Source organism: Stegodyphus dumicola, chromosome 7, assembly GCF_044657685.1.
Source record: "Stegodyphus dumicola isolate Sdum_Otavi_A_Nest chromosome 7, ASM4465768v1".
In the NCBI taxonomy this organism is placed as follows: Eukaryota; Metazoa; Arthropoda; class Arachnida; order Araneae; family Eresidae; genus Stegodyphus; species Stegodyphus dumicola.
In genome coordinates this window covers 154525785-154549544 of record NC_140774.1, presented here as the reverse complement: position 1 = coordinate 154549544, position 23760 = coordinate 154525785, and the positions used below count along the sequence as shown (strand labels likewise).

General features: G+C 35.3%; 1 protein-coding gene across 1 annotated transcript; it reads right to left on the bottom strand.

The window, feature by feature from the left end:
• Nucleotides 1-15261: 15261 nt before the first annotated feature.
• Nucleotides 15262-23057, bottom strand: LOC146996555 (uncharacterized). Its single transcript, XM_085819787.1, has 3 exons — nucleotides 22391-23057; nucleotides 20176-20233; nucleotides 15262-15510 (listed from the first exon to the last, which is right to left on the bottom strand). Exons 1-3 carry the CDS (start codon nucleotides 22778-22780, stop codon nucleotides 15278-15280), a joined length of 681 nt encoding a protein of 226 aa, XP_085675913.1. The 5' UTR covers nucleotides 22781-23057; the 3' UTR covers nucleotides 15262-15277.
• Nucleotides 23058-23760: the final 703 nt, after the last annotated feature.

Here is a 23760-nt window from a genome sequence, read left to right as displayed (position 1 = left end):
TACTATTCACATTGAGGCTATATGTCTGTAATCTTTCCATATGCAATCAATAATATCTCGCACCAAAAGAAAAAGCCGCTGGCTGAAGCTTAAAAAAATGCGCAGTCTGCCTCTTGTGAAGTCTAATTCACCTACCGTAATTTCCGGAAGAGTAGTGGTGTATTTAATTATGGCAAAGCACACGAGGGCTATCTGCCTAAAGGGAGGGATGCCTTTCGTGGAGGACTTTCTAAGGGAAACTGGCTCGTATACACGTTACACATGGGGAAAACCACGAAAACGCCCATGCAGCCAGCCCGTTCGCGGGATTCGAACCTCAGACCGAACTACCAGTGTTCAGCGTCTTTACCGCTCGGCCGCTGGTGGGCAATTTCCGGAAGAAAGGCCGCATCAGAGTAAACGCCGCACTCGAGAAAAACGGCGGGAAAAAAATTAAAATTACACAGAAACGCCGCATCAGCGTAAACGCCGCAATAGATTAAATTGCGCGTGACATCGTTGTGGGCCGTATAGATGCGAAAACTCAACCTAAGTCCTGATATATGACATACCAGTTAAGAAAAATGCATGAAATGAAACCATAACTCAAAAATAAATTAAAGGTAAGAAATGTATAGCTTCTGTGCCGTTTAGAGACATTTTCAAAAATTTTCCGTTCCCTTCTTACTTAAAAACTATTCAACAAGCGTTTGTACCCAAACTGATGGGATCTGTATTTGGCAGAATGCCAAGAAAAATCCATTCATGCTGAAGGGAAAATACGTCAGAGTTCGTTATTGCGAGGCAGGTGGAGTCGTGTCCGCCTTTGAAAAAAATTGCAGAAAAGGCAGGGGTGGGGAGAGGATGGGTCCTGGAAGATTCATCGAATGGCAGAGGAGAGAGACTATTTAAACTGATGAGAATGTTATTGTTCTGAGATCTCGTTTAGGGTGAATAAGGCATGTAGGTCCGTTCAAGGGAAAGAATGTAAACAAAATAACGTTCGCAAAAAGCAACTGAGTGGTCTTTTGTGTGGGAACAGCACCAGTCTATGCACAATGACAAGGCCATCCAAACTATGTACAATGACCATCATAGGAAATATTTTATTTTTAGTGCACCTAAACGCCGCATGGGTAGAAACGCCGCACCCGCTGAAAATTAAAGTTTTAAACACGTAAACGCCGCGGCGTTTCTTCCGGAAATTACGGTATATTGGATTCCCATATGTCTGCGTCCCGAGAATGAGACAACGCTTGTTGCCGCCAATCTACATCTATAACTAACAAAGAACTTCTGCGCTTTTAACACTTTACCGACTAAAAGCTGCCTGGTCTTGCTATTTCCGTCGATTTATGTTTTGTAGAACAAAAAATAGATAAAGTAAAAAAAAAAAAAAAAAAAAAAGATCATTAGTGCTTTGAAAAAAAAAGAAGGAAAAAAAATAATATTTAAACAAAGTAGAAAAGTAGATGGATATATAATATATAAATATATATTTCTTTTCATTTGCCTCGGACCGGCAAATAAAAATTATATCCGCAGGCCGAATAGAAACTTCCGGCGGGCCGTAGTTTGCCCATCCCTGGACTATACCAATAAAGAGCTTCCACTCAAGTTCTTTAGTTCAATGCAGATTTGGTGAACACGTACAATCTACAAATTTTACTGTACACATAACAGTACTCCGACAATATGTATGTTTAGAAGGAAAAGAAAAAAATTGTGTGTCTTTCTTGCAATGGTAAAGCCGTTTTAAAAAAAGTTTGATGCAGTTATTCGTTCGAAACAGATGGATGTGTGATAGCGCTTTTTAGAAGCTGCGTGTCGGCGAGTTATCGACTTTGCTTAATCAGACTGACTGTAGGCACAAGTTACAAACAAAACTGTAAAAGTTTGTTTCCGCACCACTGAGCTTAAAAATAGATCAGCAAAAAAAAAAAATGTAAGTCTTCTTGAGTACAGCCATTAGCTGGAACTTTCACAACACATTAGTAGGCCTCATCTTTACAGATTCTATATTAGCTGGCTCTGATAATCCAAACTCAGCTGATATTCAATACTTACCATACCGTACCAAATAAGCATTCACGCTCACTCTGATCCAGTAGCTTTTCTCCAGACAGCAGCGGCCTCAGCTAAGTCGGTACTTCAGACCATGCTGGTTACGATTCTTCTTCGCAATTTTAATTATGACGCTTGCTCTAAAATTTGCATAGTCTTCTGGAGAGCAAGTATAGACGAAACAAGGCATAAGGGAAAGAATCAACTTAATTCTTGCCTGTTAGTGAAATTTAAATGAAATGTTACAAGTTTATTTCAATTAAAATACAGTGGATGGACAAAAATATGGAAACACCTTGTGAAATGCATGTTTGAAAAGAAAGATTGATTTTAATGAAATATGTAGGTGGCGCTGGCGTTTTTGACTACTGACGCCACCTATACAACTTCGTAAATGTGCTAAACAGTTCAGTTGTTGTCGGAGTATTGTTATGTGAGGTTGTCATTGCATTATGTCAGAGTTAACAGACTTCGAACGTGGGCAAATTGTTGGAGCACGTATGGTAGGTGCTTCCGTAAGCAAGGTAGCCGAGGTGTTTAGTGTTTCAAGAGCTACTGTATCGAAGATTTATTCCGCATATTTGAAAAGCGGAAAAACAACATCTGCTAAATCACAGCGCGGACGAAAGTGTGTCCTGAGTGATCGTGACAGACGATCATCAAGGGCAATTGTGACGAAAAATAAGAAGACCACAGCTGCAAAAGTTACTGCTGAAATGAATGTTGTGTTACCGAACCCTTTGAGTACCAAAAACATTTAGAAGGGAGCTTCATAAACAGGGAATTGCTGGCCGTGCTGCAATTGAGAAGCCACTCATTAGTGATGCTAATGCCCGTAACAGGAAAAGGTGGTGTTTAAGTCATAAAGCCTGAACTATAGAGCAGTGGAAGCGAGTAATATGGTCTGACGAGTCTTCTTTCACATTGTTTCCCACTTCTGGCCGAGTTTACGTCTGGAGAACGCCATCTTAAGCCTATAATACAGACTGCTTGTTGTCAAGAGTGAAACATGGCGGGGGTTCTATTATGGTTTGAATATATATCGTGGTTCTCTGCTAGCCCCATGATAACTGTGTCAGGGCACATGATTGGCAAGACTTATGTGAACATTTTGGCCGATCAAGTTCATCCCATGGTACAAACTTTGTTCCCCGATGGGGATGGTGTCTTCCAAGACGACAAAGCCCCTGTTCACACAGCTCACATTGTCCAGGACTGGTTTTCTGAGCACGAGGCTGAGTTGTCCCATCTCCCCTGGCCACCACAGTCACCAGACCTGAATATTATCGAACTTTTGTGGTCTACATTGGAACGGAAAGTGCGTTCTCGTTATCCACCGCCAACATCCGTTATCTGAACTTGCCACCGTTTTGCAGGAAGAATGGTATAATATTCCCTTGGCAAACATACAGGAACTGTATTTATCCATTCCGAGAAGACTGCAAGCTGTTTTGGATGCCAACGGGTTTCCTACACCATATTAAGCAAAGAAACATGTTTTTTTAATTGGTGTTTCCATATTTTTGTCCAACTCCTGTAAGCATAAATTATAAGTAAAAGCTTTTGTGTGTTACGAGAGAAGCCTTTAATTTTAGCATATCTCATTCAAATGCTGTTGGCATTAGTAAGACGCATAATTTTTCCAGTATCGCGAATAATAACGAACAATATGCTCAATTCTTTTTAATTTTGCGATAACGTTATTTTCTTCCTGCAGTTATCTATGCATCACAATACTGACCCCGATGAATTTTTGGTTAGGTTAGGTTATTTAATTACGGCGAAGCCTTGGGGGCTATCTGCCTAAGGGAAGGGATGTCTTCGCGGAGGACTTTCTAAGGGAAACTTACTCGTATACACGTTACACATGGGGAAAACCACGAAAAAACCCATGCAGCCAGCCCGTACGCGGGATTCGAACCTCGGACCGAACTACCAGTGTTCAGCGACTTTACCGCTCGGCCGCTGGTGGGCGATGAATTTTTGGTATTTATTTCCATTTATTTCTTAACATTGAAACGTGATATTTGTACTGGAATTACAAAATTTTGAAAGAATCAAATGCTTTTAAAATATAGTTGTGAAATGAATAAAACAGGAAAATAATGGGGTGAAAAAAGCGCAGATATCACAAAGCACGATGCATCACATAGAGCGTTCTTATATCTTGATATATGTGTATATACTATATTTGATAACAAACATACATATCAAGTATATGTATTATGAATCTTTGAGGATGGAGCAAAAGTATCTTCACGATTTTTAATTTCAGTAATTCTTTCTGGAATTGATATTTATTCTGTTTCTCTTTTTAGGTAAAAATATATACTTGGGAATTTCGATATGGAGAGAACACGTCTGCAGAAAGGGTAGAGATCGTAACCTTTTATTTGAAAAACAGAAGCAGCATTATTTCTACTCAAGAGGAATTTTAGGCTATATTTTTATATCAGATATACTCCTTCTAACAGTACGATATTGCGACTTGTACCCAAACTTGAAGAGATAGGATCAGTAAGAGACGCAACGAGAGCAAGAAGATGAAACTTCAAAATATTTCTCACTTAATGAGTTGTTCTTCCCTATTAATGTCATCGGGATCATAATTTAGTTCATATTTATTCATAAGTTTTCGAGGGGTATAGAAAATTTTGGAAGAGCTTATAATTTTTGAATCTCGTAGTGATTACTTTGAATACTCTACCTAGTGTAAAAAGATTTTTTCTTTTCGAATTCCGTATCGGAATTCAGAATCTAATTATTTCCCCCTTACTTTGACCCTCTGCATAACTAATCCCATTAACAATGCTAAGTAAAAATGTCGTCTCAAATATCCTTTATCCTCCTATATCTCTGGTCTCTTCTAGCTACGCATTCTAGATCTAATTACGCCGTCCTAGCTATGGCACCAAAGGAAGATTATCTGCCTAGCCTTCGTACAAGACCTTTTTAATGGAAAGTGGGTAACGTTCACGTGGCTTTTTAATGAAAAGTGGCATGTGACGGGAAAAGCATCCATGCGTCCATGAAAACAGCCAGATAATGGATTTCAACAGGATTTGAACACGAATCAAACGACCAGTGCTTAACAATCTTAATCTCTCGACTACTGATGGACGCAGGATTCAAGCATAATTTGTCTCTCTATGTAAAATGTGAATCTAAAGCATATATATCTAAGATATAAAAGTAAAAAAATATGTAAATCAAAATTATAATTTAAACTAACGGTGACCCTTTAATTATCCCTCTCTGTTTTAAAAATCGTAGTAACTTCTCTGAATTACGCCATTTCCAGATCATTCCATTTTGCATGGCCTGCGCAGCGCTGATGACTTAATAATTGGGAACTGAAACTTTTAATTCACACCAAAAACCTTTCCCTTCGCGGGGTTCCGTCTTTTCCTTGCTATTATTGCATATATATATATATATAGTAAATAAGATATAATAAAATACAATGGCTGCGTTAAGAAATTATAGGTAACATCAAAATTGACTATTCTAAATTTGATGTTCTCCTTCTAAATTCATCTGTTCTCCCAAATTAGAGATCTTTCCACATTACATAACGCTGTTTGCAAAGGGAACTAAAACCTAAAATTAACCAATGCAACTTAGCTGTACGTATGGGGGGCACTTACCTAGTATAAAAATTGCTTCGCGAGCAATTACGTCACTACTTCCTTTTCCTAACTTTTGCCCCGCAAACATCTCTGCGATGCTATGCTTTCCTGCCTACGATGACGTCGTACTTTTAAAACCGCTGTACATAAAAATTATTGTATTCTACTATGATAAAAAATAATATCTTGTCTACCCAAAACTGATTTAATGTGCATCATCAAGGAGTAAAATTATGTTTCGAAACGGAAGTTTTTGGTTAATGCGTCCATCTTCTAGCCGAAGAATTCGATTAAAGTACTGGGTTCCTTCTACGCATTAAAACATCATTTATATATGTAAGATAAAAAATATATAAGAATCAAAATTATAGTTTAAACTAAGGGTAAAACTTTAATTCTCCCTCCTTGTTCTAAAATTGTAATAACTTCTTTGAATTGCGTCATTTCCAGATTCTTCCATTTTGCATGGCCTGCGCAATGCTATGACGTAATAATTGTAAACTGAAACTTTTAAAATCAAACCAAAACTTTTCTCATCGCGTGCTTCCATCTCGCATAACTATGCACATGAGCTTCTCTCTCTGCTCTGCTTGGACGTAATTTCGCTATGCTGCTTCCTATTGCAATAATATCAAAAATATAAATGTTCTTGAATAGGCACACTAGAGTGCCAAGTGAATTGTGGCCACTTACGTCAACTAGAAAATAAAAATGGCCTCGACTGTCAAGTTTTTTAGATATTACGAAATCTACATATTAGCATACTACGCAATCAGAATTCTGCAATATGGATCTAAGTACGCATCAACACTGCTCCCGTCTTTCTGTTGCTATTATTACACACACACATATATATACGTATAGTAGAGCACCGTTTATACGTTTCTCGTCTTTTACATTTATACGTTTTTTTACATTTAGTCTTTTACATTTATACATCTTTTACGTTTATACTTCTTTTACTATACATTTATATGTCGTTCATTTAGTTTCGATTCAGTTCTATTTATTTTAATGGTAAACTATTTCTTCTAATTTCGGTTATACGTCGCTTTTGCTTTACTTTACTGCACTGAATTTACATTTCGCAGTCCCACCCCTGAAGTATAGGAAGCAGACGCATAAGACATCCCAGTCTAGTCAAGAATTTCAAAAGTAGTTCATGAATAGAAGAGATACTTGGAAGGGAAAAGGAGGTAATTTTTCCTTTTTTTTTCGTGTGAACAGGATGCTGTGCTAAGTAGACTTGGTGGAGCAGAATTAACTGATATAAAATGTCACGTAAACGAGAGACACTCTCATTAAAAAACTAAAATTCAAATTTTAGGGGAAAGTATCAATTATTTTGGTGAAAAAAGTCTTCAACTACTCTTCAATTGACTAAGCAGAAACACTTTTTGATTTTCCATCTATTATATGACATGAAATTTCATGCCGCAGAAATTTATGCAGCCATCTATTGGAAAGCAAACTTTCTTCACTTTAGATCGAGGTGCTATTTCTTTTGACTTCTCATTAAATATGGGGCATTTACTGGGATATTAGATGCACGATGCTGATTTAAAAAATTTTAACAGTCGACCTCAGGAAACTTTTCATCTTGAATATGTAATTTCGTTAAAGCGGACTGTCCACAAATGTCTGCTCTTTCTTCAGCTTTTATTTTATCATTAAAAAACGTTTTTAGTGTTGTCACAGGAATACTCAGCTTTCGTCAAACTAGTATTTTCATCAAATTCTTTTAAGATTTGAATTTTATTTTAAAAGATTAGTTAAATTTAAAATTGAACTAAAATTCATTTAATTTAATTTTTTATAAAAGTGTTTTGCCATCAACTAAATTTACAATAACGTTTTCTTACATCATTATTTCCACAAATAATCCGAGTTTAATAAACCTACAATTTTATAAATTATATATATGCAATGGGATGATGACCTGGGAATAGCTGTAATGTGCAACGGATTGGCGATAGTTTTTTGCGTTGTAGTAACTTGGAGAAGCTGTACTACTTAGTTACTTGAGTTGCAAAGAAAATGAGTGGCATCAGCACTAGCAGCCGTTGCGGAAGATAACAAGACGCAATTTATTTCTTGATAACCAATTTTTAGAACACATATTTTTCTTTACGCATCAAAATTATGGGTTCGCTATGCACCCCACACTTCTGTAGAGCTTACATTTTTGAAACAGCAGACAATAGCTAGCAGAGGCTAAGCGGCACTTCTAAGCAACAGGAGCGGAGTACAAAAAAGGGCTGCGCAATAGTAGCAGTGGTATTTATAGACAAAACTTTCTTTAATCTCACTGGATAAGAGCTACGTAAACAGAATTACATAAGCAAGCATGAAAAGGAAAGACCCAGTCCACAAAAAATGTTATAAACAATTCAGAACAGAAAGGGGAGGTAGCCAAATTAAAAGGACTAAATAAAATTAGCAACTTTCTTTCATACTTTATATTATTTTACACAACATACACACACGCATATATATATATGAGTATGTGTATGTTTTATGTTAGGTATAGCATTCATGACGCGTGTGTGTATTATTTCGATGTAGAGAAAACACAGATAATTTCAGTTGTGGTTCAGATTTCAAATGGTGATGGCATAACAATACATAACTACGTAATTGCAATCAAATATAGCCGTCGTGACGATTAAACACATTTTATTTCTGAACAAAAGAAATTCTTTAGAGACACATTCCCCTTATAAATCACTCATCACAATGAGTGCAATCTGCACCCCGTAATTTTAAATACAGTGATTTAACGTCTGAACACCTGTGTTGGGTGAAAGGAAAGAGCAGTTGTCTTTTAAATATTTATTTAAAAAAAAAAATTTAATAAGAATTTCTTGAATACTAATAAGTAAAATAATCAAACCATTACAGCCATAATACAAACAATGACCGCTGGATGCAGCCACGACGCTGGTTGTGTCTTCTTCCAAGTCCTTCACTGCATAAAAAGCTCACACGAAAGGCCCTCGCTTTCGTTTTTGTTAAACGTCTTGTCGGAAATACCTGGAATGGGGTAATTACTAAGTCCCTTATGTCCGGAAACTGCACCAGGGGATTTCCGCAACACCTTTCCTCAAAGTTCTAACTGACAATTAGTCTCTGGGCAAAATTGGAAGTTCTTCTCACTAAGCAAATGTTGGAGAGAGGTGTGCATATTGTCACAATGATCATATTTTTAAATAATAGGGTATAGAACTAAACAAAGAGTCACGAACTAGCCAAGCAATGAGCGAGTAGAAAAAGGAATGCACACTTCAGTAGGTCTATAAATAAGATCTTAATTCTTAGTTTTGAACCGCTATTAGCCAAGAATTCTACGCAATGCAGGTGACATTAATGCAGATTAGTTTTCAGTGGCGCAGTTTAGCAAAAGTTATTACTATTCTTTTTTCAGATACAGATAGGAAGTACCAAAAACAGATGGGAAGTACCAAAATTAAAAAGAGGGATTAGGGGCTATTGCTAATTTAAAGTATAATTTATATTTACCTTTTTTTAACCTTACCCCTCTCTCTGTGTGTGTCTCTCTCTCTCTATATATATATGTGCAGGAAAAATTAACGAGTAAATTGCATCGTATCTTATACAGATAGCTACAAGACAAATATGGTAATTCAAATAACTGCCGTTTTTTGCATGAGATTACAGGTTAACTTCAAAAAGAGTACCACAAACTGAAATTCTTTCAAACATTTAAATTGAGTTTTATTACAATTTACTCGTATTTGCATATCATACGCAAATCGATACTAATCAAAATATAATTCTTTAATTAAAAAAATGTTTATTTGCTTATACATATGGCACATTAAATGCTAATTTTAGCGATTCTGAATTCTGCGAACTGGACTTTGAACAAGCTAAATAAAAAATGCAAATAAATTTCCGCAGGTTTCAGTACTCAGAAACTCAGGGTAAAATATTTGTACATCGAACGTATGTCTCTTACCCTATTTATGTGGCACTTAGGATAATCGTTGAATGAACTGCGAAAAGAAAACGTGCAGCAAAATTATAAAACAAAACACACACACAAAAAAATTAAGCAAAACATAAATAAAATAGTTACGTTTCTTCGCAGCAGATGGCGCCATCCACAAACAGAACTTGTTCTTTTGATGGAATAGATGTGTTTTGTAATAACCTTTTGATACTTAGTCGGCATTACTTTTCGATAAAATCATTGGCAAGTTAAAAGAAATCTCACGCCCCTAACAGTTTAGCGGCACTTCTGCACATGACATTTCCTCAAATTTCGAAATCGGAGCCATTTTCTCCTAAAAATATTCATTTGATGGACATGTTAGAGTAGTTTATACATATTTTGGTGTTTTTTACGGAAACATGGGATGGGGACGTTCTACAAAACTTCACGCTAACTCGAATGCACAAGCATAGATTTTAACTACATATTGTTACCATCTATTTTTATAAAGAATGATAAATGCCTTTAATTCGCTTAGCAAAAATCTGTAATTCCTGTTCAACCTTTATCCTGACTTCGGACAGGTAGTAAAATATCGATGTTTAAAAATTATTAACGATTTTTTCTCCTCGTCGTTAAAACAAAAATTTTAAAAAAAGTGTTTAATCATGAAAGGATTAGTCTTTCGTGTTCAGAGCACAAATTCTTGTTTATCATCATCGATTTTTAATTGTATATTCTTAGCTATACTATGTTAGTTTTGTGATGCATTAAATTTTTAGTCTAAAGGGGCAATTTGCTCAAAAGGATTAATAATTTCATTTTGGCATTTTGCGTCGATTCACGATAAGCGTTGTTTTACTTTTCAGATTGTTCTCACTAAATGTTATAGCCAAATGTATTAAAGAAATTAATGACGAAAAATCTGCATGAATGTGCGTATTTTCTCGCATTATGATAAAACAACGGTACCTACAGCTATCAAAATTTGAATAACGTAATGTTCCACAGAATATGGGCATGTGGAAGCCCTAATTTGAATTAGAAATTTGTTTTATTATCGAATTCATATTTTGTAGCACTTCAACGAATTTTTGATTAACAAACGCATCGATTTCAAAGCGAGCAATGGCAACACTGCACGAAAGAAGAAGCAGAAAAAAAAAAAAAAAAAAAAAAAAAAAAAACATTTTAATCTCCAACGTGCGAGACTCTGTATCAGAAATTTTAAAGATATGCTCATTTCAAAATTATTTTGCGATATTGCTGTTGAACTGAATTTTATGCTTTGAGTACGTAGAACATGATATTAAATAAATAAAGGTAACACGCAAAATGTAAAAAAAAACACCCCTTTGGATGTAATTTTAAAATTTTTTCTAATTTTTTTTTTAATTTTAAACTTTTTTTAAATAATTTTTGTGTTAAGTTAATTAAAATACTTTTCATTTTTAGCCTAAAGGGGCGTTAGACCCAAAGGGCTATTAGCCTCAAAACGGCATTTTGCGTCGTTTCACTTTCTGCGTTGGTTAACTTTTCAAAATGCGGCCACCAAATATCATTGCCATGTATTATATTTAAAGAAACTACATAATAAAGAATCTGCATGAGTATTTCTCGCTCAGTGCAAAAACAACGGGACCTAGAGCCATCACATTTTGAATAGTGTAGTCCTCCAACCGAACATGGGCACTTGGAAGCACGAATTTTGACTTTCGAATTTGTTTTATTGTCAATTTCAAATTTTGTAAATTTTTAACGAATTTTTAACAAACTCAACGATTTCAAAGCAAGCAATGGCATCACTGTACGGAAAATATATATATATATATATATCCAGCGCCCGAGACTGTCTATCGGAAGTTCTAAAGATTTCCTGTTTATAAATATTTTGTGATATAGCTGTTGAATTGAATTTTATGTGATTTAAGAGCTATTTAATGAACAAAGTGAGAATTTAGTTAACATGATATTTAATAAATAAAGGTAACGCACAGAATCTTTGAAAAACTCCCTTTTGAGCGTAATGCAAAATCTGAAAGCTTTCAGACTTTTTTTTGGGGGGGGGGTCCACCTGATTGTATTCTTTCTCCCCCAGAAATATTCAAATGTGCGCTATTAATTTGGTTGTGGTAGTCGCATTTTTAACCTCATCTGAATGTTTTAAAAGGTGCGAGAGCTTGTGAGTCCACCTTGCTATTGTGCGTTGTATGCTTCTCCTATCACAATTTCCACAGGAATAGTTTCTTTATCCAATTATTGATTGAACAAAATTCACCAGGCGAATTTCCTTAATTTACGTTCGTCTGCGCAATCTACTATAACTAACTAGCGTTTATCAACAAGGTGCTGGAAATGGCTGATATTCATGATACATATATAAAAACAAACACGAAAATTTCCATACAAGTAGCCCTTTCGTCGGGATTTGAATTCGGGTCGAACTAGCAGTGTTCAGCGATTTTACGATCTGCCGTTAGCAGCTCTGAGAAAGATACTCTAATATTGACTAGATACCCTAATTCTGACACCTAGTGGGATTTCTTCATTTTCCTGATGTGGATTTACTATATCAATATCTTTCGCATCGCCAAAGTGCTTGTGTAAACTAGTAGTTACATTCTTTCATGGTTGCAGTGGAAAATAATGTTATATTGTACTAACTGCTCTTTAAATAAGACACAATAACACGCCGAATAAATACTGATTCAGAAGTCAAACAACAAAAATCAGCGTTAATTCACAAAATTTTCACAGGACTAGTTTCGATAACCATCGAAACTAGTCCTGTGAAAATTTTGTGAATTAACGCTGATTTTTGTTGTTTGACTTCTGAATCAGTAACTGCTCTTTGTTCATAATCCACTATAATGCTCTTCGATTCGAACCAACAATTTCGTTTAAACATTGAAATAATTTGTTTTAAGATCCTTCTTTCTGCAAATGTGTGCGAAAGTCGAATGCGACCTCCAGCGCCTAACCGTTTAACGTTCGTCATGCATTCAGTGATGAAAAGTGTTTGTTGTTTTGTTCCTCTAAACCCTTTCTTTGGGTGTGATACTATGTGGGGTGGAATTACGCATTTAGTGCGGCGGGGCTATACTTGTACGATCAATGGTGACTTCCTGCTGTCCCTCTCGCTTCTACCTGTACTTGGGTACTCTTCTGTTATCAGGACGGGATTTAGAAATTATGTATGTATGTGCGTATATGTTATATAGAAAAATATATATATGCATACAGTAACACATACGTGCATACATACATTTCTAAATCTGGTCCCGATACCAGAAAAGTACCGTACCTGTGTTCCAGGTTTTAATTAATTCGATTTGCGTTATTGATTTAAATATTTGTGGGTTTGTTCTAAATATATCGGACAAATGAGATACGACATCAACAAGAACTATTAATAGGAAGTCATAAGTATCTCATTAACGGGCCTTTTTATAATTATTTCCTAAACTTCCATATTCATTGCATAAATTTAGCAATAGAAGCTTCTCTTTGCAAAGAAGACATAAAACGAGTTATTTCGTAGGATAGCATAATTCATCGTTACAGAATGGCACGTTTTCTTGTTGATTAACGCAGCTGTTTCAATATTCGGGGAAGAAATGTGCGAAAGATGATCGTTTACTTTACTTTACATCAGAGGCGATAGAAGTAGGGGGCGTAGCTCAGATGGTAGAGCGCTCGCTTAGCATGCGAGAGGTACCGGATCGATACCCGGCGCCTCCAAATATGTCTTTTTCCTAAATCATATTAAAAATTCATGAAGGTCTCATATTAAGCCTACCTTTACCACGTCTTCTTCATTACCAGTAATAGCTGACTCTTTTTCTTTTCAGAAGACCATTAAAAAATGCTGCAATGTCCTTAAAGGCCATATCATATATTTAAAAAAGCAAATTTTCTGGTTTGTCGCATGATATACAACAGCCATTCCACAAGCATCACTTTGGTATTACCATGTAAAAGAAAAACTGGTTATCCATTAATGAACACAGAAATTAACAAAGTTCTCCCATTCAAGTTCTTTAGTTCGATGCTGCTTGGATGAAAGAGTACGGTTTAAAAACATTTTGCAGAAGGAATGAGAAAAATCGAGCACCTTTTGTCCAATGCCAAAGCCATTAGAAAAAATTATATGAAAACAGTTTTACGACGGATGTGTGTTAGCACCGTAAAGAAGCGTTTACAAGTTACACTAACCGAGTATCCGTTGGTAGGCAGCCAGACTGCGTTATGAGAAAAGTATAATGATTTTGAATAAATTTTCTAATGGTTAAGTTCTATGCCAGCCTAGTATAATAATCGACCAATCACAGCAAAGCAAACACGAACTTACATGCAGTGAATGATTTCGTGCAGTCATTTCCACATTCAAGTATGCGCAACTTTGTCATCCCTGATTAGCTGCGACTAAAAGTCGTTTCACAAGTGTAAAAGAAGTTAATGACTTTTACAGTTATGACAATTGCGATAGCTACACCACTGTCTGAACTCTCGCTAATTGACATCAGTTTATGCCATGAAGCAAACGCAAAGATGATGCCTCCAAGAGGTGCTTGCTTTTCAAAATCTGCTCTTTTCGATCATTTCATAATCATAAATAAATCCATTCGTGGAATGCAAAATCTTTTCTTTCGATGTAATTCATACAAGCAGTGTGCCGAGTATCAAAGCCAACGAAAAACCATTATGGAAGTAGAATTTTCATTTGTTTCGCTAATCTGTGTAGCAAACTAAAACTTTCTTGCCCACACTTTTGTTAAGGTTATTTTTTTCCTCAAGGCAGAAATTGATTTTCATAAGTATGCAGCACTTTCATGTCGACGCATTGTAATGAACGTTTCTACTTTTTCGAAGAGTTGCCGACTTGCATAAAAGTGCCATTTCCTTTGTAATGGATCCTCCTTGTTAAATGCATCCATCTAGGGAACATTGGGACATTCTGGACATAGGCTTTTGTAACAGCTTACATACTTAAAGAGACATTTTGGATGCTATAGGAGGGGTAAATTCTGGACATAGGCTTGTATATCAGTTTACGTACTTCAAGAGACATTTCAGACCATATAGGACGTGTACATCCTGAATGTAAGGTTAAGTAACAACTTGCGTACTTGTACAGACATTTTTGACGATACAGAATGAGTATACTCCAGACATGTGCCAAATTACGTATTTGGAAAGACATTTTAAATGACATAGGACTGTACGTCAGCTCGCGTATTTGAAAAGCCAATTATGAACGATATATTTTAGAGATAGGGTTATGTTAACTTACGCACTTGAAGAGAAATTTTGCATAACATAGAACAGGTATGTTCTGGACATAGACCGGTGTAACAGCTTCCGAATTTTAAGAAATGTTTTGGAAAGAGAAAGGATGGGTATATTCTAAACAAAAGACTTGTATAAACGCTGGCATACTTAAAATTTTGAGGACAAAGAGTTACTCCAAACTGTGTTTAAATAACTATAAGGTATTTCTCCCGCTTTTCTAGCGTGCCTTCATGGTGTAGTGGTTCTGCACACTGAGCCGGTATTCCGGATGTCCGTGGTTTGATTTCCGGCTTTTCCAATTAACCTAATGTCTCTACATAAAAATTAAAAAAAACAGAACAATTAAGAAAAACGAAATTTAATTTTTACATTTATCATACAGATCATCGAACGATACATTTTGCTTCTTACATTGTAGCATGACTTTCATTCTTAAAAGGCGATTGGCTTCCTTTACTTCTTGAAGCATTTTGTACTGGGTCTCAACAAGCTTACTTACATCTTCTTCATCACTATCTGGTTGCGTTTCCTTTTCTTTAAGATGTTCATCAGCAGGTGCAGATGGAATACTAATCCCATAGTCCGAGCTCACTGTTCAGAAGAAGGGACATATTTTGAAATTGTTATAAATAGAAATTCATTTGTTATCATCAATTTCTGTCAAGTATATTTCTGTGACAATTACAAAATTTTTTAATACATATACATAAAGGAAAATTCACACTGGGGTTTATCTGAGCTAAGAGAGTTAGTTCCATGTGTCGACTAGCTCCGCTATGCCTGCAGTTAAAATTTTTCAACTTGTTGCTCTATGGAAAAAACTGGTTTTAGAGATGGATCGGCTACGTCATCAGATAAACCCCAGTGTGAACGGCCGTTAAGGAACTTCTAAAATAAATAGGGAATTTAAAAGCTTAAGAAGCCAGAACAGAAATCAAAGATGAAACTTTACCAATAAGTTGATTCAACAGTTTACATTGATATACAATATACATGATGTTAAACTAATTCAAGACAAAATATCTCAACTAGTTGTCTTAGATGTAAGTAGTAACTTCAAAAATGAATCAAATACTTAATTTAAGTTAAGAAAGGTTCAATCATGTAAGACATTTCAATAAAAATACATAAAATTACAATTTTTTCACATGCCTTCCAAAGATCATTTTAGCCAGTAGCTTGCAGAGACATTAGTTTTATTTTGAGCCCCACCCCCAAAAAACAGCTGTGGCTTTGCTGGTTTTCGAATCACGGCTCTAGAATCTGCTACTTGCTAGCAGAGCGGACTAACTACATAAGCCACCGCAGCTTGCATGGGAGAATGCGATAATACCTCAGATTCTTACTTACTTAGAGGACGACTGGAGAAAGACACGTTGATCGAGTCGACCAAATTCAGCTGGCAACGGATTATCATCCCCAGCACATTAACTTCGAGCACCACTATAGTAGCCATTAGGTTATTTGGAGCGAAAAGCCTCGCTGGGATTCCAACCATGGAGCTTCCACTTGGCAGCCGAATGGGCTAACAACTTACAACACGTAAGCACGCATGCACTGTGCGTCTATAGAACAAATAATCGATTTTTAGGGGGGAGGCGATATAAAATTTGGTTTATATTAAAATTATAATTACTAAAACATGAATTTGAAATTTGCGTATTCGTAGTTGTCCGCTCATAAAAAGCATCTTGAAGAAATTTGCGTTCTAAAAACTTATTATATAAATAAATTACACTAGTCAGTACCGAAATTAGACAAATTTTAGAAAGGAAGAAGAGATAAAAATAAATTTCCACTTTCTCGTGTAAAAATCAGTTAAAATGTGAAATCTTGAACAATCCCAATTCTACAAAAAATATATTTTTTTTTACTAACTTCTTTCATAAAGGATATTTTCTCTCGCGCATTTTTTTTTTACAGGACCCATATGAAATTTTAAAATCCTTTTATATTTCTAAGTGTGTAGCGTGAATAATTGCCTTGGTCTAAAAGCCTAACTTACTGCAAGGCAATTCAGAAAGGATGATCTAATTTCAAATTTTTATATTCATGTTAATTTAATTTCAAATTTTTTTATTTATAAGCAACACATACGAGAGAAAAAATGTCTGAATTTTACACACAGATATTCAGTTTGAGGTCTTTTAGTTACTGTGCTGTAGACCTGAATTCGAACCTAAAGTCATTGCTCACAAGAACATAAAGGCAGCACGGCGCCACACTTCCCAACCTTAATAACCGATGAAGCTGCGAGATATGGCATAAAAGCGAGCTACTGCTAAATTCCATGCATTGAGAACCATAGATGTGATAAGAGCACGTAGCTTCGTAAACTGGACAGAAAGACAAAAGATTGTCCATGAGCCACGCCCTTTACAACCCCAAAAAAGTCAAAGAAGACACATCCACATATTTGGGCTGCATTCTATCAAAGCGATAATCAATCATATTAGCGTGTAGGGCTCGCAACCATGCCAAAAAATAGGCTTAGTAGCGACGACCAGCAGCATCCTCAAACATCCATGCCTTCTCTGGGATTAGACCCTGGGTCCATCAGAAAAAATTCAGCGTCACTAACAACTATACCGATTAGGGCGGCAATCAGTGCCTCAGGTAACCTCGTTGCTCAGTCAGCGGACGTGCAATGAAACAGATCCAAACATTCGGTAGGGAATGCAAAGATGCACTTCTGCAATGGCGTTAAGATGTTTAACTTCTTCGCAAGGTCCTTTATCACCCTCAAAGATTCTAAAGTAATACTGTAAGAAGGAAAATTAATCACTTCTTATTGATCAGACTTCACAGTCTTTGATGGCAGACACCGATTGCATAAAATCAAATAACTTTATTCCTCATGCAAATCATTCCTCGGTTATTTAAACTTGATTCTTGAATCAGATCATTCTTTCTTTAATTATTTAAGCATCATACCTCTAGCATATCGTTCCTTGAACATTTAAATTTGAATGTTCAAGCGGATCATTGCTGAACCATTTAAATTTCATTCCTCAATCATTCAGATTTCATTCTTCAAGGAAACCATTCCTTAATCATTAAACTTAATTTGACTATCAGACTATTAAGCAGGTGACATAGTAAAGAAAATAAATTGCTTGCCATCCAAAATGCAGCACCACGAAGGAAGCATCGAAATAGCATGAAACTTGCATCATGTGTACTATGATGAAAAATGCAAATGATTACGATTTCAATACACGCGCGCATCATGGGCAAATGCAGCGCTCTTTACCATCCATATATAAATGGTGGAAAGACTGCTGTTTTGAACAACGTGAATTGTTCTCGCCTGAGATTTTGTGTATGTTTAGCTTCATTATGCCTCATAGGAAAACATGAGCACCATTTGAGCACGTTTTTGGATTTGCCCGAGGTAGAATCGCATAATACAGTTTGCAGATTATCTTTCCGAAAAATCGGTCATTGTGTCGGACGTAGCCAAGCAACACTCATGCCAATACGGAATCGGTGGATGCAGGAGTGAACGGCTGACGAACAGAAGCAACTGCAACCGCTTCGTTCCATTGCATGGGAAGACAGGCATATTGTGCGCATGGCACTGATGGAGAGCACTGCCATATCCACAACCATATCACAACGAATGCTATCTGTAACACAACAATCAGTGTCTGCACGAACAATTTGACGTAGTTTATAGTACAACAGAGTGCCCGCTAGGCGTCCATTGCTTTGCTTACCCTTAAATCACAGGCGTTAACATTTGCAGTGGTGCACTGAAAGGCGAAGATGGACATCCAAATGGTATGTCATTGTTTTCGGACGAATCCCGCTTCAGGCCGCAGTACCACTATGATCGGATTAGAATTTGAAGACATCTTAGACAGACGCTACTAGATAGTTTTGTTATAAATTGTTGTACAGGTCCTGCATCCTGCGTTACGGTGTGGGGTGGTATTAGATTCTACTCCCGCACCCATTATACGCATTATCGGTACACTTACCAGCTAACGCTATATCTCTGAGGTTTTGCAGCCTCATCTCCTTACCTTCAGGGTTACCGGCAACCACATTTCAACAGGTCAATACGCGACCAGACGTTGCACGCAATGTTAAAGTTTTGTTACTAGCCCACCATATTCCACAATTACCCTGGCCTGCCCGTTATCCAGATTTATCACCCATCAGACATCTCTGGTCAATGACTGCAATCAACGCCTAGCCTGCTACTCCGCATCCGCGGGAACACCAGGTGAAATCTGGGTACGTTTGGAGGCTGCCATTCCCCAACAACACACCCAAAGCTTCTTTCACTCAATGTCGCACCGTGTAGCAGCGGTTATTGATAAATGTGAGGTGATACTGATTTTCTCTTCTTCCTCATCTGAAAAGAAGGCTGTATTTCAAATCACTTGGGATTGATACTATATGTTATCTCTGGAACATATAGTATTTGATATCTCTTATCCTTCTTTGAGTTGCACTTTGGATGGCCAGCAGTGTAAGTTCAGATGGGTTCTTAACATCGTCTCCAGAATGAAGAACTCGAAAACTTAATTTATTAATTTCAGAGGCTATTTCGCCCCATTCTTTTCTGTAAGAATCCCAGAAAGCTCGACTGGGAGTAACGCCAAAGGAAAATTTCAGTAAATGTGGCTTTCTCTCCAAATACGTAAGCAATGTGTTAAGTTCTTCACGATTATAATTATCGGATCTTTTCCTTTCCATATATAAACAGAGGTAAGACAAGGGAATATTTACGAATATCAGTTACGTTATTTTTAAGCAGGAACAACGTATTTTTAAAGAATTCATTAGAAGGTTTTGAAAATGAATATTTTTAGATGTTAAATGTTTTTAAAATTAAATACTTAATTAATTTTAAAGTAATTAAGTAAATTTAAATATTAGTATTTTTCATTATATTTATATGAAACAATCTTAGGAGTTACTATTTTATGTCTTGCATTATGGTCATATAAGTAAATACAGTAGATTTAAACTAATTGGGGAAAAACTATGAGTTTCTAAAATAATAAAAATTAAAATTAACGCTTTGCCATGAATTATGCACAGTTTGTATTTTATATATGCTCTATAAAATACAATTAAATAAGTATTGATCGTTTTTATTTTCAAATTCAAAAAACTGGGGGCTGGGGAAGTAAACATGCACTCACCCCCCCACAAAAATAAATAACATAATACTTGTTATTATGTTATTTTTTTATTTATTTATTTTTAAAAATAACATAAAACTTGAATTTTAGATCATACCTAATCCGGAAGATGGTAGCGTAATTATATTTTCCACCACTCCTGCACTAGCATCTGGCTGTGGGAATAAAAATCATTAAATAAATGAATGAGTAAACAAAAATTGTTTCTATATTTAAATAGAACTGTATTAAAGCTACAATATAAAATCTAATATTTGATGATCCTCCAAACATTTTTATTGAAACCTTGAGCAATTATTTTAGTGGTACACAAGAAAATTTCTTTTTCAATTTCAATTTTAAAATGTTTGAAAATTTCATAATTAATTCAAATAACAATTCTCTATTACAAAATGGAAACACAGAAGATATTTAAATTTAACTCATTATTTTTTCATTAAATACTTTCAATTACTTTCGAGAAATATAAGTTTTTTTTTTTTTTTTTTCAAAATTAAATTTATGCCAATTTTAGAAAAAAAGATATATATATATATATATATAAATTTGCTTAATGAGATAATTCTGAAAATTATTTATCAGTTTTTACCTTATATCATGTACAATATTTTAATACGAATGCTTCAAGGTACAGAAAAATCCTAATAAAAGGTACGGCATCAGAAGACTCATTTTAAAGTTCCGAAATAAAATAACAAAAAGTATAACTAATTTATTCTGAACATAAATCTCCCATTTAAAACTTTTCCTAAAAATTCTAATTCTGTGATATCAAGAATAAGTAATTTTTATGAAATCTTATTACTTTAGTGAGCTTTAAGGACATACCTACAAATACTTCATTTAAAATTACAATTTGTTTCTATTGTAATTTTTTTAAACTTTTGTTTCATTTGTAATAATTTTATAACGTATCATAAATTTTTAATGGCTTCTATTCATCAATCTATTTTGGCATTTATTTACCCTACATCTAAATTAGTTTAGTCGTATATTAATTCAAATTACTTTATTTAAGTTAAAATATATTGAAATACTGTTCCTAGGAAAGGGCATTTCTCCCGCCTTCTTGGCATGCCTTCGTGGTGTAGTGGTCTGTACGCTGGGCGCGTATTCCACAGGTCCGCGGTTTGATTCCTGGCGAAGGCGTTGCATATTTTTTATCTCTCCTGCTTCCAAAAAATCCCTGATGTCTCTACAATATATATATTTATGCCAACCCTTTATTGATTGCGCTTTCGTTCCATCGATATATAGCTGTCTCATCATCTGGCTTTTCCCCATCCATCAACGTCTCAAAGCATTTTCGGCGCGACACTATTTTAAGGGCCACCATGCAGAAAAAGCACTTAGATTATACTTAGAAACATCTAAGCGTTCCCCGGGATTAAAACCCGTGCCCTAGCCTATGGTAGGCAACTTCCAAGAATCAAGTTAATTAGTTCTATCAAAAACAATGTTCTTCTACAATTAATTAGTTCTATCAAAACCAAACACAAAGGCTCAGCGTATTTATTACAGATCATTGAAAAAAATACGCATATTGTCACTTTTGATAGATTCCTTTGGTACTTTTATGGGGGTAGCCCTTTTATGTTACTCATTATCTATTCTGTTAGCATAAAAATTAACAATGAAATAACGTAATAATAGTAAAACAACGTTTTTGAAGTCTCCCTGTTTAAAAGTTCGTAAAAAATGCTTGAAACTCCTGAAAACCGTCTTATCAGCATTCTAGGGTATCCTATGGAATGACCTATAATTCAACGAATAAACGTGTTTTGAGAATTACAATAATATTCCATCAACTGAAAATGTACATACTTTTTTGAATTTGTATTTATTACAGAATAATTAATTATAAAAATTCCTGAATGAGACGCGGAAAAAAAAAAAAAAAATCAGAAATAGTTGTGGGGAAAGTGCAGAATCGCCCACTGCTTGGCGCGTTTTTAAGAATTGCATGTACTCGGTATCCATGTACACATCGACCTATTTTCATTTGAAAAAAAATCCCAGAATTGCACTCCCTGGACTTTATCCATGTATACATCGACCTATTTTCACTTAAAAAGTCAAAGAAAATTGACAAAAATCCAATTCTTTTTACTCTTGTAAAAAGCGCCAAACAAACGCCAATCAAATAAGTGAGCGATTCTGTACTTTAGCCATAGTTACTTGAAAACGATTAAAAAAAATTGGCTAATATCTAAAGTCTCACATATACTTCAACACTACCAAAAAAAGGGGGGGAGGGAATTCTGTTTTAAAAATGTAACGTTAAAGTAATTTTTAGTAGAAAGTATTCTTACCGTCAATCCCACGTCACTGGCGTTCTCCAATCCAGCATTATCGTCGTTAATAGTGCTGAGTAATGCTAGAACTCTCTTTTCAATTTCCGTCAGTTTCGTTTGTGCATGCCCCATCAATGATTCTTTTCGGATCAATTTTGCCTTTTTTTTAGTCCTACATTTCATGTCCGTCCATTTATTCTTAACATCGTCTCCAGAATGAAGAACTCGAAAGCTTAATTTATTAATTTCAGAGGCTATTTCGCCCCATTCTTTTCTGTAAGAATTCCAAAAAGCTCGATTGCGAGTAACGCTAGAGGAAAATTTCAGTAAATGTGGCTTTCTCTCCAAACACGTAAGTAATGTGTCAAGTTCTTCACGATTATAATTATCAGATCTTTTTCTCTCCATATATTACTGATTATCACTAACTCGAAATGAAGAACATTTTAATGCACGATATTTCATTTAACACTATTAGCAAATAGCGAAACGAATTTTATGTTAACAAAAACAATATGCACTTTTAACTAAAACAACTTTCATAACATCATTACTGCTGCATATAAAAAGTTTACCGATTTCTACATCATTTCTCAATAAGCAAAAGGAAATAGTAAAGTGCAATCATAAAAATGGTCGTAACTTGCAAGAACGTGACTACGCCATACTATCGTAATTTGCAACTACTTTGTTCTGCCCACATTTGAATTGCAACGACTTTATGCGTTATAGTATTGTGTCGCCATCTAGTGACTAAATTTGATAACACTAACTCAATTTCAGTTCGGCTCGTAGTTTTTATATCCCCAAATTTTCACTCTAAAAATATGAAAGCAAATTTTGTTTGCTTTCATATTTTTAGAGCATTAATTTGTCATTGAACTATAGTAACAATATTTAGATACTGTAAAAAGATTTATTTTAGGTTTATAAATGTAATTTTTAAAAAAATTCGAAAATTATAACCGAGTGTAATTATTTCGAAGAGTATAATGGGTTTTAATTATATATTACAGGAAGTTTCAACGTAAGAGATATTAAATTCAAGAGAGTATTTGAAATCGTTTTCTACTTTTAGTGCAAGTATGTTTTGAATTAAATCACTTCGAATTTTTCTTTAAAAGCGATTCTTCAGAATAACTTATAACTAGATTTTTTCTAAAGGCGTTATCCTTTTTAGGTGGCGCCATCTGCTGCTTCAAAGTGAAATTGCTGAATTCTCTAGAAAAAATTCAGACCAGGGGTGGCCGTACTTCATCACCACAGGACCATAGCAGATTTCATAAATATTTGAGAGCCGCAAATCCATATTTATACCGTTTCAAAAATAATAAGACATGTTTTCAATAGAAAGAAACTTTTGAAGTAGATTAATGAGAATTTCGCAT